The following is a 13,963-nucleotide window of genomic DNA, read 5'->3' as shown; positions in this document are numbered from 1 at the left end:
GCATGTTTAATTGCGACTGTTATCTCCTCTTCAGATATAGGTACATTTAAAGAGTTCCTCATTTCCTCTGACAGTTTTGGGACCTTTATCCTTTGCCAGAATTCTGTTTTCTTAATTGGATTCGGGGTCTCTGATTTGAATACCTCTTGAAAGTATTCTACGAACACTCGTTCAATATCGGGATGCTTCGTGTAACGTACAGTACCCTGCTTAATTGCAGGAATGGCTTGCCGTGGGGCAGATTTGACCAACCTGGCCAAAAATTTTGCAGACCTTCCTTTATGGCCGCCATACAGTGCTTTCGATCTAATGTCCTCCTGTACGCTGTTTTGTTTTATGTGAATATCACGTACTGTCTTGGCGTTTACATATGTCTCCCAATGTTGTTTAATGGGATTATTAATGTAAACTCTATATGCATTTTTGACTTGATTAGCCATTTGCCTATCAACCTGAGTGTATTTCTTTTTCAAAGAGATAGTATAAGATTTTATCTCCCCCCGCAGGACCGCCTTGGAGGCTTCCCAAAATACCTCAATCTTGTCAGAGTAGTTCCTATTATTCTTTGCGTAATCAACCCACTTGGATTGAAGCCAATTTTGAAAACTTACGTTATTATTTAAAAATTTAGGAAAAAGGAAGCGATTAGGACCCGCGTTTCTTACTGCCATATTACATGACAATGAAATGACCGCGTGGTCCGATATTATAATATCTGCAATTTGTGAAGTCCAGTTCCAACCAAGGAGAGAGTCCGAAATCAAAAAGTAGTCTATCCTGGACAATGCCTGCTGCGCATGTGACATGCATGTGAATGTGCGACTATCCGGGTTCTGTGAACGCCAGATATCGATTAAACCTAATTGTGCACAGAATTTATGAAAAATACGAACCTTCCTACATCTCGCCCGGAGTGATCTTTTTTTCAAATTATCTAGCACGGTATCTGCAATCAAATTAAGATCACCAGCAATGATTAAGTTATTGCCTATAAATTTATGTAGTTTACATGTTAACATACACCAGAAATTATAGTCTATTTGGTTCGGGCCATAAATATTGCATAATACATAATGTGTTTTATTAATTTCAATTTCCACTATTAGAAACCTCCCATCCGGGTCTACATCCACATTATGCAAATGGTAGGTCAAATTTTTATTGAGTAATATGGCTACCCCTCTTTTTCTAGATGGGGCAGGCGCTGCCACAACCTCCCCCACCCATTTGGATTTGAGTTTGGGAAATTCTTGGGGCTTAAGGTGTAGTTCTTGGAGCATAACTATATCAGGCTGGAATCTACCTAGATGTTTAATTATAGATTTGCGTTTCATTGGGGACGTTACGCCACCCACATTCCAAGACAAAAAATTTAATTTACTTCCCATCACATTTTAAGCGTGTGTTGCAAGTGAGGCGGATGAGTGCGCCCGGGCGAACGGGTCGGGGAGAGAGGGAAAAAAAAAAAAAAATATTTGAAAAAATAAACATCCTTCTTGCCATAATTCATATGCATAACAATCCCCATACAGATAGAGAAAATTAAGTATTACTCCCTGCTGACTACTTTATGGGACCCCCTCCTCTCTGCAGAAAGTCTCTGCTTCCACAACATTATTGAGTGTAAGATATTTACCCTCTCTCAGAACTATCAATCTCGCAGGATACATCAATCTAATATTATACTGCCCTTTCTGTAATCTGCCATAAAAGAAAGACATGTCTCTTCTCTTAGCCAGGGTTTCTGATGAGAAATCCTGAAAGATTAGCAGTCTGTGAGAGCGAAACACAAAGGGGTTACATTTTCGATAATGTTGTAAGTATAGCATCTTATCCTGAAAATTAAGAAATTTAAATATCACTGGTCTGGGTCTATTTCCCTCATTGTCTTCTCTACGCGCCCCTATCCTGTGAGCCCTCTCTATCTGAAAGGGGACAGCAGGAGCCGGAATCTGCAAGGCTTGAGGCAGTGTAATAGACACAAAGGCCATCAAATCCTGAAACTCTGACGTTTCTGGAAGGCCTATCACTTTCAGATTTTTTCGTCTTGAGCGATCCTCAAGATCTTCAATCTTAGCTTGTAAAGATGCAATCATTTTTTTATGTGACTCTGTCATGGGTTCCTGTATATTAAATCTATCCTCTAAATCCGAAATCCGATTCTCCACTTCCTCCATTCTTGAGGAGAATTGTCTAACTTCTGCAGTAAGATTTGCGATTTTGGATCTTATTTCCACTTTTACAGATTCAAATTGGGGAGTTAATATTTTTGCCACCTCGGCTGCAAACTCAGCCATATTACTGCCCATTAAGGACGGGGAGCTTTTATCTAATGTAGCATCAATACTAGAATCCAGCATCCTGCTGCCCCCCCTCTTATCCTTAGGTTTAGGCGGCATAGTGGAGGGAGAGCTCTTTTGGTGCATGTATCTATCCATATACCACTGCTTACTAGTAACTAAAAATTAAAGGCAAGGGGGGGAATTAATCTAAAGCCCACACTCAGGTCGTTTTGGATTTTGTGAGCAACAGAATGCAATATAGACTAAAAACTTTAAATGTAAATACTGAATTCCTTTCTTATGTGTTTACAATACTATCTACCTTCAGAACTTAACATCTGGGCACAGCAATATACGTACGCTGTAGCCCAATCACAGACTGAACAAGATGTATTAAACTATCTTAAACAGTTTTTGTCGCTATCACACCTATATAGGCACCACGATATTATGCAATATAGCAAAACACTAACTGAACAGATTGTAATTAAACCCACTTATACAATTTTTGATGTTAATATATCTATGTGCCTATCTTACGTAGCAACCGTACTATCTGCCTTCAAAACTTTACAGATGGGCACAGCAATACATATTCAATGTAACACGAGACACAGGCTGAACAAATTGTAATTATACCTGCTTATACAGCTTTGTTAGTATTCCTTCTGTATGCGTTACTTATGTAGCTATAATACTATCTGCCTTCAAGCTTCTTGACTGGTCACAACAATATGTAAACAGAATAGCAAAAACCCAGACTGAGCAGATTGTAGTAAGCTATCTGATGGGCACAGCAATATATATTCAATATAATACAAGACACAGGCTGACCAAATTGTAATTAAACTATCTTATGAAGCTTTGTTAATATTCCATCTATATACCTGTCTTATGTAGCTATAATACTATCTGCCTTCAAGCTTTTTGACTGGTCACAACAATATGTATACAGGATAGCAAAAACCCAAACTAAACAGATTGTAGTTAAGTTATCTTAAACACCTTTTGTCACTGTTACATCTATATACCTGGATATATTCTAGGGAATGAAACTTATGTGGCGTGGTCGTTTTGGATTTTGTAAGCAACAGAATGCAAATATAGGCCAAAAACTTTAAATGTAAATACTGAATTCCTTTCTTATATAGTTACATTACTATCTATCTGCAGAAGTAAACCTCTAGGCACAGCAATGTACATACGTTGTAGTCCAAACCCAGACTGCACAGGGTGTATTTAAACTATCTTAACAGTTTTTGGCGCTATTATATCTATATAGGCATCTCGACGTTATTCAATGTAGCAAAACACCAACTAAATAGACTGGAGACAAACCCTCTCATACAGTGTTTAATGTTGATATATCTATGTGCCCTTCTTGTGTAGCAACCGTGCCGTCTGCCCTCAGAACTCCACAGAAGGGCACAGCAATATATATTCAATATAACACGTGCCACAAGCTGAACAAATTGTAATTATATTATCTTATACAACTTGGTTAATATTCCATCTGTATACCTTACTTATGTAGCTATAATACTATCTGCCTTCAAGCTTTTTGACTGGTCACAACAATATGTATACAGAATAGCAAAAACCCAGACTGAACAGATTGTAGTTAAGCTATCTTAAACACCTTTTGTCATTGTTATCTCTATATACCTGGATATATTCTAAGAAATGAAACTTATGTGGCAAAACAAGAGAAGATTTTATAATGTGCCAGAGTTAATACTAAAGGTCTTATATACACTCTATAGAGCCCTATATCAAAAACTGCTCAGAGTGTTTTCAAACATAGTCGTTTCCCGGCTCAGCCTCAAAGCACCTTAATGTATTGGCACAATAGAATTGGCTGAGGTCACAGTCTTAACCCAGCTTGCTTAGTATTTGTACAGAACCAGGTCGGGACTATTACAGTAATTTGATCTAAGACCCAGTCCATGTAAAGTATAACCCCGACAGGGATGGCCTCAGCAGCTGGGAGACAGAAATGTATCAGGGCATGTCATTCCAGCAAAGATGCCGATGTATTTCTCTGATGCAGTTCTGGATATATACTATCATTAAAAAACTTAGATCAATAGCTCACCAGGAACGATCTGTCCTTACCGGTTTCTGTGTACTCCAGCCGCCTAAGCGGTACTTTTATGCCGGCCTTCTTGCGGCATACACTCAGGCATGAAATTATCTCGGCAGAGCTGTATTATCCAAAGGCAATCAAATGCTGTACCAGGATTATTACCCCAAGACACACTACTACACCCGGGAGCAGTGTATGGGACGCTGCATCTGGTAACCGCTCTGCTCCGGAAATGGGTTGTAAGAAGATCCGGAGGGAAAGGAAATCATCCGCCAGCACTGGAAGCCTGTCAGCCCGCACAAACTTTACCTAGCTTCGCGCTCCAGCGCTACTTCATCTGGGGCCACGACAGGTAAAAGCAAGCAGACCACCCAGGTCGCCGTTCCAGCTTCTCTCTCCCCAAGCTCGTCAGCAGGCTCTAACCGCGGGAGGCGCGGCGCACCCCTCTGTGCTCCCTCTCCCAAGGCACAGGGGGCAGGCATCCAAAACAGAGAAACAGGTATGCAGAATCCTCAGTGAAGATGCGTAACACACACACCGGTTTAAATCTAGGCCAACCGGAGACCGGGCTTTGTGTGTCTGACCGCAAAGCTGAGGGGCTACGTATGTGCAGAGAGTAGGTACCGTGTACTTGTTATCATATTGAATGTCATGCACGGCCCGTCTTAGCCGTGGGTTAGTTCTATATGTGCGGGACCAGGTGTTGTCTAACCCGACAAAATAAGTGAAACCTGTGCTTCAGCCACCAAGCACCAGTCAGGCTGCTTTAGGGGACTCCTGTTGCGGGATCCAAGGATCCAAAATCCGGGCCGGATAGCGTTTCCTCGGCCAAGGATACTTCAGCAAACCGCTGGTAGATAGTATTCTCTCAGGCAGCGTGTACCTGGAGCGGGAGCTAACACCTGTGCTACCTGTGTGCTCCGCCTCCAGCAGGAAGTCACAGTAATTGGAATTTCTTTGTGGACTCTCCATGCCATAGGAAAGAAAACAAAATGTATGCTTACCTGATACAGTTATTTATTTCCAGGCATGGAGAGTTCACGACCCTGCCCTCTTTTTAAGTTATAATTCGGCAGTTTTTTTGAGTAAACCTCAGGCACCTCTATACCCTTGTGTTTCTTCTTTTTCCATTTTCCTTCGGCTGAATGACTGGGGATTATGGGTAAGGGAAGTTACACTTAACAGCTTTGCTGGGGTGCTCTTTGCCTCCTCCTGCTGGCCAGCAGTTGAATATCCCACTAGTAATTGGATTGACGTTGTGGACTCTCCATGCCTGGAAATAAATACATTTATCAGGCAAGCATAAATTTTGTTTTTTGTGACCTATTGGTAAAAAAGGCACTTTTTTAAGAAATGACATTAGTTTGTCTCATTGTAAGGTATGCATGCAGTTCTTTTGTAATGTAGTGATTAACTGGGATGCATGTAAAAAAGCTGACTTTAATGACCCTTTTAATCTTTTGTTATAGTTTATTAGTTGCTTGCATTTGTAGCCCTAGTAACCTTTGCATTTCTTTTATTGTTGCAGAACACAAGCAGCCAGTATTTAGTGGACTTGTTTTTCGATGTTGCCATTCTAACTTGGTGCATTCCTTTGGCTCTTTTTACAAATAGCGGTCTATGCTCTGCCTATTTCTTTGCATTATGGGTTATTTTCCCATTGCTCACAAAATTATTCATTCAACAAGAGTTTATACAGCAAGGTAATTTATGTATTTTTTTGTTTGTGCTAATTACATGTTAGTGTGTGTATATATGTATGTAAGTATGATGAGTGTTTATGTGTGTCTATGTATATTTATATATATATATATATATATATATATATATATATATATATATATATATATATATATATATATATATATATATATATATATATATATATGTGAGTGTGTGTGTGTATGTATGTGTATATATATATATATATATATATATATATATATATATATATATATATATATATATACATATATATATAGGAAAGTATATCCGCGCTAAGTAGATACCCTGAGATCAATTGGTATGATATGCTATACTCCAAAAAATGCCGCCCTAAAACCAAACAAAAGAAGATCAAGGGTCCCCACCCTAAAAATCCTATTGTTCAAAGTTAAATAAAAATGTGAGACAAAAGAATGGCAAAAGGCGCACAGATAGAAAATATGTGATACTCAAATCCCTTATAAATATGTCATGAAATGACCACAGAAAGGATATATAACAAATATATATAAAGTGCTTAAAAATGAGGATAATAAATCAATTTTGAAAAAAAGGGGTATTCACACCTAGTAAAAAATAAAAAAATCATAGATACAATAAAATAAAAAATATTACATTCAAATAGATCAAATAGCTCATAATTCATAAAACATAAACACACTGAATGCAATGAAAACAATAAAATGTGATACATATGAAAAGTGAAAAGAAAAAAAAAAATTTCAACAGCTGGCACCAAAATAGGTGTTAATCCATTGGTGCTTAAATGTATTCAGAATAAAGAACGTTGTATAAAATCAAACGTCGTGTGTGTTGGTAAACAGTGTCTCAGTCCTATATCAGTTCAAATAGAAGCAACGTAGGTGGAGTATGTAGTTACAAATGACTTCCAAAGGTGTTCACAAATAAGGGCAAAAATGCCCACTTACTAGAAACTACCTCAATCAGATGATGTAAGTGCTGCACATGAATTGCATCCAGGGTCCTGTATCCATCAGTCAGTTAATGTGTGTGCGTATATGTATGTATGTATGTGTGTGGTGTATACAGTATGTATGTGTGTGTGTGTGTATATGTATGTGTGTGTATATGTATGTATGTATGTATATATATATATATATATATATATATATATATATATATATCTACACACTATATGGCTAAAAGTATTTGGACACTCCTACTAAATATTGAGTGCAATCATACCTATTGCTAACAGGTCCATAAAATCTAGCACAAAGCTATAAAATCTCCAAAGAATTTAAATGTGGCACTATTATAGGGAGGATAATGGTCTGGGGCTGTTTTTTAGGGTTTGGGCTAGGCCCCTTAGTTCCAGCGAAGGGTCATTTTAATGCTACAGGATACAAAGACATATTAGACAATTGGGTGCTTCCAACTATGTGGCACCAGTTTTAGGAAGGTCATTTCCTGTTTCAGCATGACAGTGCCCCTGAGCACAAAGGAAAGTCCATAAAGACATGGTTTGAACAGTTTGGTGTGGATGAACTCAAGTGGCCTGCACAGAGCCCTGACCTCAATCCCACTGAACACCTTTAGGATGAATTGGAAAACTAATTGCAAGACCGACCTTCTTATCCAACGTTAGTGTCTGACCTCACAAATGCTCTTTCGGCTGAATGGGCACAAATTCTCACACACCAAAATCTTCCCAGAAGAGTTGCAGCTGTTATAGTTGCAAAGCGGGAGGGGATGTTAGGAACTTTATATTAATGCCCATGGTTTTGAAGTGGGATATCTAACGAGCTTATATAGGGATGATGTTCAAGTGCCCACATACTTTTGGCCATATACTGTATGCATGTTAAATAAAAATATATATAACGAGACAGACTCTCCAGATGGAATATAATAAACCCTTCCAAAAAAGCCAGGGATTTTAGCTCTCTTTTTAGTAAAGTAAAAAAGTGAGTAAAATGCCTATTACTTCGGCTTTTTAGCCTATGAACAGCAACGGCTGGCTCTGCTTTGATACTGTATGACTATTTGTGCTGAGTTCATACTATGGGTCTCTAGATAGTATATTGCCAGTCTACTATAGTTATTGAGCGCTCTACCTAGCACTGCAGCTGCACCTCTAACACATGACCAGTCCTATTTTTAATTGTAATTATATCTTTGTGTATATGTGGCTTTCTATGTATGACCTTTTGTATGTGACACATGAATACTACAATTTGGTATAATGTGACTACACCTTTTAGTTTATGTATAAATAAATATTACTTTTTTACTTTTTCTAAAAAGAGTACTGAAATCCCTAACTTTTTTGGATGGGTTTATCATATTCGTCTGTCTCTCTTGCTCTTTTAAATATAACTACTATTCAGAGTCTGCACCAATATTGATATATATATATATATATATATATATATATATATATATATATATATATATATATATATATAATGAAGGAGAATCCCCAAAAAGGAGAACGAAAAGGAGGCAGATCCAAATCCCAAAGTGCTGATTCAAAGATGGTTTATTGAACAGTATTGGTACAAGTGCACAGGTGAAAACACAAACTTAGCACCTGACGCGTTTCGAGCATGCGCACATGCGCTTCATCACTATATTTGTAGTGTACTTGTGTTAGTGCTAGCTTTAACAAGAAGCATTTTTGCTGTTTCAGCAGCATACTTGCATATGCTGTGCACCGTTATTTAAACATTGTCACTGTTCAGAGAGCTGGTATTGTGACATTGTTAGTTTGCATTATACATGCCACCTCAAACTTTTTTGCAGATGTGATCTTTGTGTGCCGAAGGAAGGTGCAGTGTGTTTGCGGCTAAAACAGCTATAGCTTTTACTAGAAGTATTTTCCATCTTAATACGAGGAGAGTCCACGGCTTCATTCATTACTTGTTGGAAATACAGAACCTGGCCACCAGGAGGAGGCAGAGACACCCCAGCCAAAGGCTTAAATACCTCCCCCACTCCCCTCATCCCCCAGTCATTCTTTGCCTTTCGTCACAGGAGAATAGCAGAGAAGTGTTGGAAGATTCAGAGTAGTCTCTTTTGGAGGGTAGTACTTTTCAGAATGGGACTGGAGTTTTAAGTAGTCTTGTCAGCCTCTCAGTGATGAATGTTATGGCCTGGAGATGCAGGGAGAGTCTTTCTGCGAAACCATTCAGACTCATATTAACAGCTCCTTAAGCATTCAGTGTTGACAAGTTTCACTGCCTGCTTTCTATCACTTAAGTCCATGTCAGGAGCGATGCTACAACACTGTCAAACTTGAGAGGCCGTGTTCCTGTTCCACGGCATAGATTCTGTCAAGATTGTTTCATTTTCATACCTGTAATTATAACTAGATTATCTGCTGATGCTTCTGAGGACTCTTTCTCTGGGTTGGAATCTGCGGCCTCTAAACCTCTGCTGCGGAGGAACCAGACTTTAGGTTTAGGATGGAGCACTTACACTTTTTACTAAAGGAGATGTCAGCTACTCTAGAGGTTCCGTAACCAAAGTTGCCGGAGGAATCTTCTATTCCTAAGCTTGATTAAGTCTATGAGGACAGGGTGGTGCCCCAGACTTTTCCGGTTCCTGTAAGTATGGCGAATATTATAAAGAATGAATGGGAGAGTCTTGGTTCATCTTTCTCCCCTTCTAATTTGTTTAAGAATTTTTTTCCGGTTCCTGATTCTCAGCTAGAATTGTGGGAATCTGTCCCTAAGGTAGATAGAGCTATCTCCACACTCGCTAAGCGCACCACTATCCCACTCGAGGATAGTTCATCGTTTAAGGAACCCATGGATAAGAAATTAGAGACCCTGTTAAGAAAAAAATGTTTCAGCACACAGGGTTCGTAGTTCAGCCGGCAGCAGCGGTCGCTGCAGTGGCAGGAGCCGCTACCTATTGGTGTGACTCTCTGTCAGATATGATCGAGGTGGAGACTCCCCTCGATGAGATACAGGAAAGAATTAAGGCCCTGAGGGTAGCTTAGTCATTTATCTGTGATGCAAATATGCAGATTATTCGCTTGAATGCCAAGACATAAGGCTTTTCTGTTCTGGCCTGGAGGGCCCTGTGGTTGAAGTCGTGGTCTGCTGACATGTTATCCAAATCTAGATTACTTTCCCTTCCATTTAAGGGAAAGGTTCTTTTTGGTCCAGGCCTGAACTCTATCATATCCACAGTCACGGGGGACAAGGGTGCCTTTCTACCGCAGAATAAGTCCCAACGACAGCAGCCTGCCGCGAAGCCCGAGCAGTCCAAGGGATCTTGGAAACCATCTCAGTCTTGGAATAAATCCAAGCAGAGCAAGAAGCCCACCGAGACAAAATCAGCATGAAGGAGTGGCCCCCGATCTGTCTCTGGATCTCGTAGGGGGCAGACTATCTCTTTTCGCGGAGGCTTGGATGAGAGATGTACAGGATCCTTGTGTTCTGGAGGTCATTGCCCAGGGTTACAGGATAGGTTTCAAAACCCACCCTCCCAGGGGCAGATTCCTCTTGTCAAATCTATAATCAAGACCAGAGAAACGAGATGCCTTTCTGAAGTGCGTGAGGGATCTCTCCTCTCTAGGAGTAACTGTACCGGTAACTCTAGCAGAAAGAGGTCTAGGGTACTATTCAAACCTTTTCTTGGTCTCAAAGAAGGAGGGCACGTTTCACCCGATTCTAGACCTAAAGTGCTTAAACAAGTTTCTGTTGGTCCCATCGTTAAAGATGGAGACGATAAGGTATATTCTGCCCTTAGTTCAATAGGGTCAGTTCATGACTACGATAGACTTGAAGGACGCCTATCTTCATGTGCCAATACACAAGGATCACTTAAAGTTCCTAAGATTCGCTTTTCTGGACCAGCACTTTGTTTGTAGCTCTCCCCTTCGGTCTGGCTACTGCTCCAAGAGTCTTCACGAAGGTTCTGGGAGCTTTGCTTGCGGTGGCAAGATCCAGAGGTATTGCAGTAGCACCTTATCTAGACGACATCCTTGTCCAGGCTCCGTCCTACCAGCTGGCAGAGGACTATTCGAGAGCTCTTCTACTTCTTCTTTGATCTTATGGATGGAAGATAAACTCTGGAAAGAGTTCTCTGGTTCCCAGTGCCAGAGTGGAGTTCCTGGGAACGATAATAGACTCCAAATCCATGAAGATATTCCTGACAGACCAGAGACGTTGCTGTCTAACTTGCCCTTCAGACCTCCTCAAGGCAATCTGTGGCCCGGTGTATGGAGGTGATTGGGCTCATGGTATCCAGTATAGATGTCATTCTATTCGCCAGGTTCCATCTACGACCTCTTCAGTTGTGCATGCTGAGGCAATGGAATGGCGATCACTTGGATCTATCCCAACAGATCTCTCTGGACAACCGGTTGAGGGAATCCCTCTCTTGGTGGCTCCGTCCAGATCAGCTGTCCTTCAGACATCCTTCCTGAGACCATCCTGGGAGATTGTGACTACGGACGCGAGCCTCTTGGGATAGTATTGCTGTTTGGGGTGCCAGGAAGGCACAGGGCAGGTGGAATCTGTAGGAGTCGCTTCTTCCGATCAACATCCTGGAACTTCGAGCGATCTTCAACGCTCTGAGGGCTTGGCCCCTCCTGGGTTCGTCTCAGTTCATCAGATTCCAGTCGGACAACATTACCTTGGTGGCTTACATCTACCATCAGGGGGGGAACGAGAAGCTCCATAGCCATGAGGGAAGTATCTCGGATTCTGGAGTGGGTGAAGACACACAACTGGGATGCGGATTTTCTCAGCAGACAATGGTTTAATCCGGGGGAATGTTTGTGGATATTTGCAACAAATGGGGGACTCCGGAGATAGATCTCATGGCATCCAGACTCAACTTTAAGCTACCCAGATACGGGTCGCGATCCAGGGATCCCCAGGCAGAATTGATAGATGCCTTAGCAGTGCATTGGGATTCAGCCTAGTCTACATATTTCCACCGTTACCACTTCTACCTTGAGTAGTGGACCGCATCAAGCAGGAGCAAGCAACAACTACTCTGATTGTTCCGTCGTGGCTGCTGAGGATGTGGTTTGCGGATCTGGTGGGGATGTCATTGTCTCCTTCATTGAGGTGACCCTGTCGCAGGGATCTGCTGGTACAGGGCCCCTTTGTGCATCAAAATCTAGATTCTCTGAGGCTGACTGCGTGGAGATTGAACGCTTATTCTTAGCCAGGAGAGGGTTTTCTGAGTGTGATTGATACTCTCATTCAAGCCAGGAAGCCGGTCACCCGACGCATCTATCATAAGGTGTGGAGGACCACCTTACTCTGGTGTGAGTCTTGTGGATATTCCTGGCATAAGGTCAGGGTATCCAGGATACTTTCCTTCCTCCAGGACAGCTTGGAGAAGGGACTTGCCGCCAGTTCCTTAAAGGGACAGATTTCGTCTCTCTCTGTGTTGTTACACAAGAAGCTTGCTGAGCTTCCTGATATACAGTCTTTTGTTCAGGCTCTATCCAGGATCACACCTGTATTTAGACATTCTGCTCCTCCTTGGAGTTTGAATCTGGTTCTTGGGGTTTTGTAGAGGGCTCCATTTGAGCCTATGCATTCTCTTGACATTAAAATACTGTCTTGGAAGGTCTTTTTTCTACTGGCTATTGCTTTGGCTCAAGTTTTTGAGTCGACGGCCTTGCAATGTGAGCCTCCTTACCTGGTTTTTCATGCCGATAAGGCTGTCCTTCACACTGGGTTGGGATTTCTCCCTACGGTTGTGTCTAATCGTAAAATTAATTAGGAGATTGTAGTTCCTTCCTTGTGTCCTAACTCTTCTTCTTCAAAGGAACGATAACTTCATAAATTGGATGTGGTTTGAGCTTTGAAATTTTATCTTCAGGCTACGAAGGATTTCAGACAGACTTCAGCATTGTTTGTTGTCTATTCTGGGAAGCGCATAGGCTGAGGGGCATGATTCGCTTGTCTTACGAGACAGCGGCTCACTCTACTAGAGCTGTGGCCTCTTCTTGGGCCTTCAAGAATGAGGCCTCTATGGAGCAGATTTGTAAGGCGGCTACCTGGTCCTCCTTACATATTTTATCAAAGTTTTACAAATTTTATGTTTTTGCTTCGGCTGGAGCAGCTTTTGGGAAAAAGGTTTTGCAGGCTGTGGTGCCCTCAGACTAGGGTCCGCCTCCTTTTTTTTTTTTTTTACCCTCCTGTTTTCATCCAGTGTCCTCTAGAGCTTGGGTATTTGTTTCCCACAAGTAATGAATGAAGCCGTGGACTCTCCTCATATTAAGATGGAAAACAAAATATATTCTTACCTGATAATTTCATTACTCCTGCCCAGTTCTCTGTTGGGCGGACCTAAATCTCATTTGTTTTTCTTCTGGCACCATTTATACCCTGATATTTCTCCTACTGTTCCTTGTTCCCTCGTCAGAATTACTGGGGGATAAGGGGAGTGGGGGAGGTATTTAAGCCTTTGGCTGGGGTGTCTTTTCCTCCTCCTGGTGGCCAGGTTCTGTATTTTCCACGAGTAATGAATGAAGCCGTGGACTCTCCTCGTACAGATGGAAATTATTATTATCAGGTAAGCATAATTTATGTTTTTTCTAATGCAAGAATATTGCAAAAGTGTATTTAAAACTTATATTCGCTCATGCACATTTTCGATTTTGAGTGATCAAGTGAATAAAATAATTTTTAATAAAATATAAAAAAAAAAATTTTTATTAAAGGGATACTGAATCCAGTTTTTTTCTTTCATGATTCAAATAGAAAATGCAATTTTAAGTAACTTTCTAATCCTGTTAATTTTTCTTCGTTTTCTTGTTTTTTTTATTTGAAAAATCAGTACTGTAAACTTACGGGTATCTTCTGGATACCCACCAATCAGCAAACGCTATCCAGGGTGAGTGTTGAACCAAAAATGGGCTGGCTTGTAAGCT

The 13,963-nt window shown here is 40.9% G+C and overlaps 1 protein-coding gene across 1 annotated transcript in view; it reads left to right on the top strand.

The window, feature by feature from the left end:
- The window catches only part of ERMP1 (endoplasmic reticulum metallopeptidase 1), a 189,739-nt gene that overhangs the window by 108,003 nt on the left and 67,773 nt on the right, over positions 1-13,963 (top strand). The window contains exon 9 of the mRNA XM_053702559.1: positions 5,897-6,071. Within this exon, the coding sequence (XP_053558534.1) occupies positions 5,897-6,071 (175 nt within the window). The remainder of the gene's footprint in view (positions 1-5,896; positions 6,072-13,963) is intronic.

This window comes from Bombina bombina, chromosome 2, assembly GCF_027579735.1.
Source record: "Bombina bombina isolate aBomBom1 chromosome 2, aBomBom1.pri, whole genome shotgun sequence".
NCBI classification, from domain to species: Eukaryota; Metazoa; Chordata; class Amphibia; order Anura; family Bombinatoridae; genus Bombina; species Bombina bombina.
The sequence above is the reverse complement of the archived record's forward strand: the minus strand, read 5'-3'. Positions and strand labels throughout refer to the sequence as shown.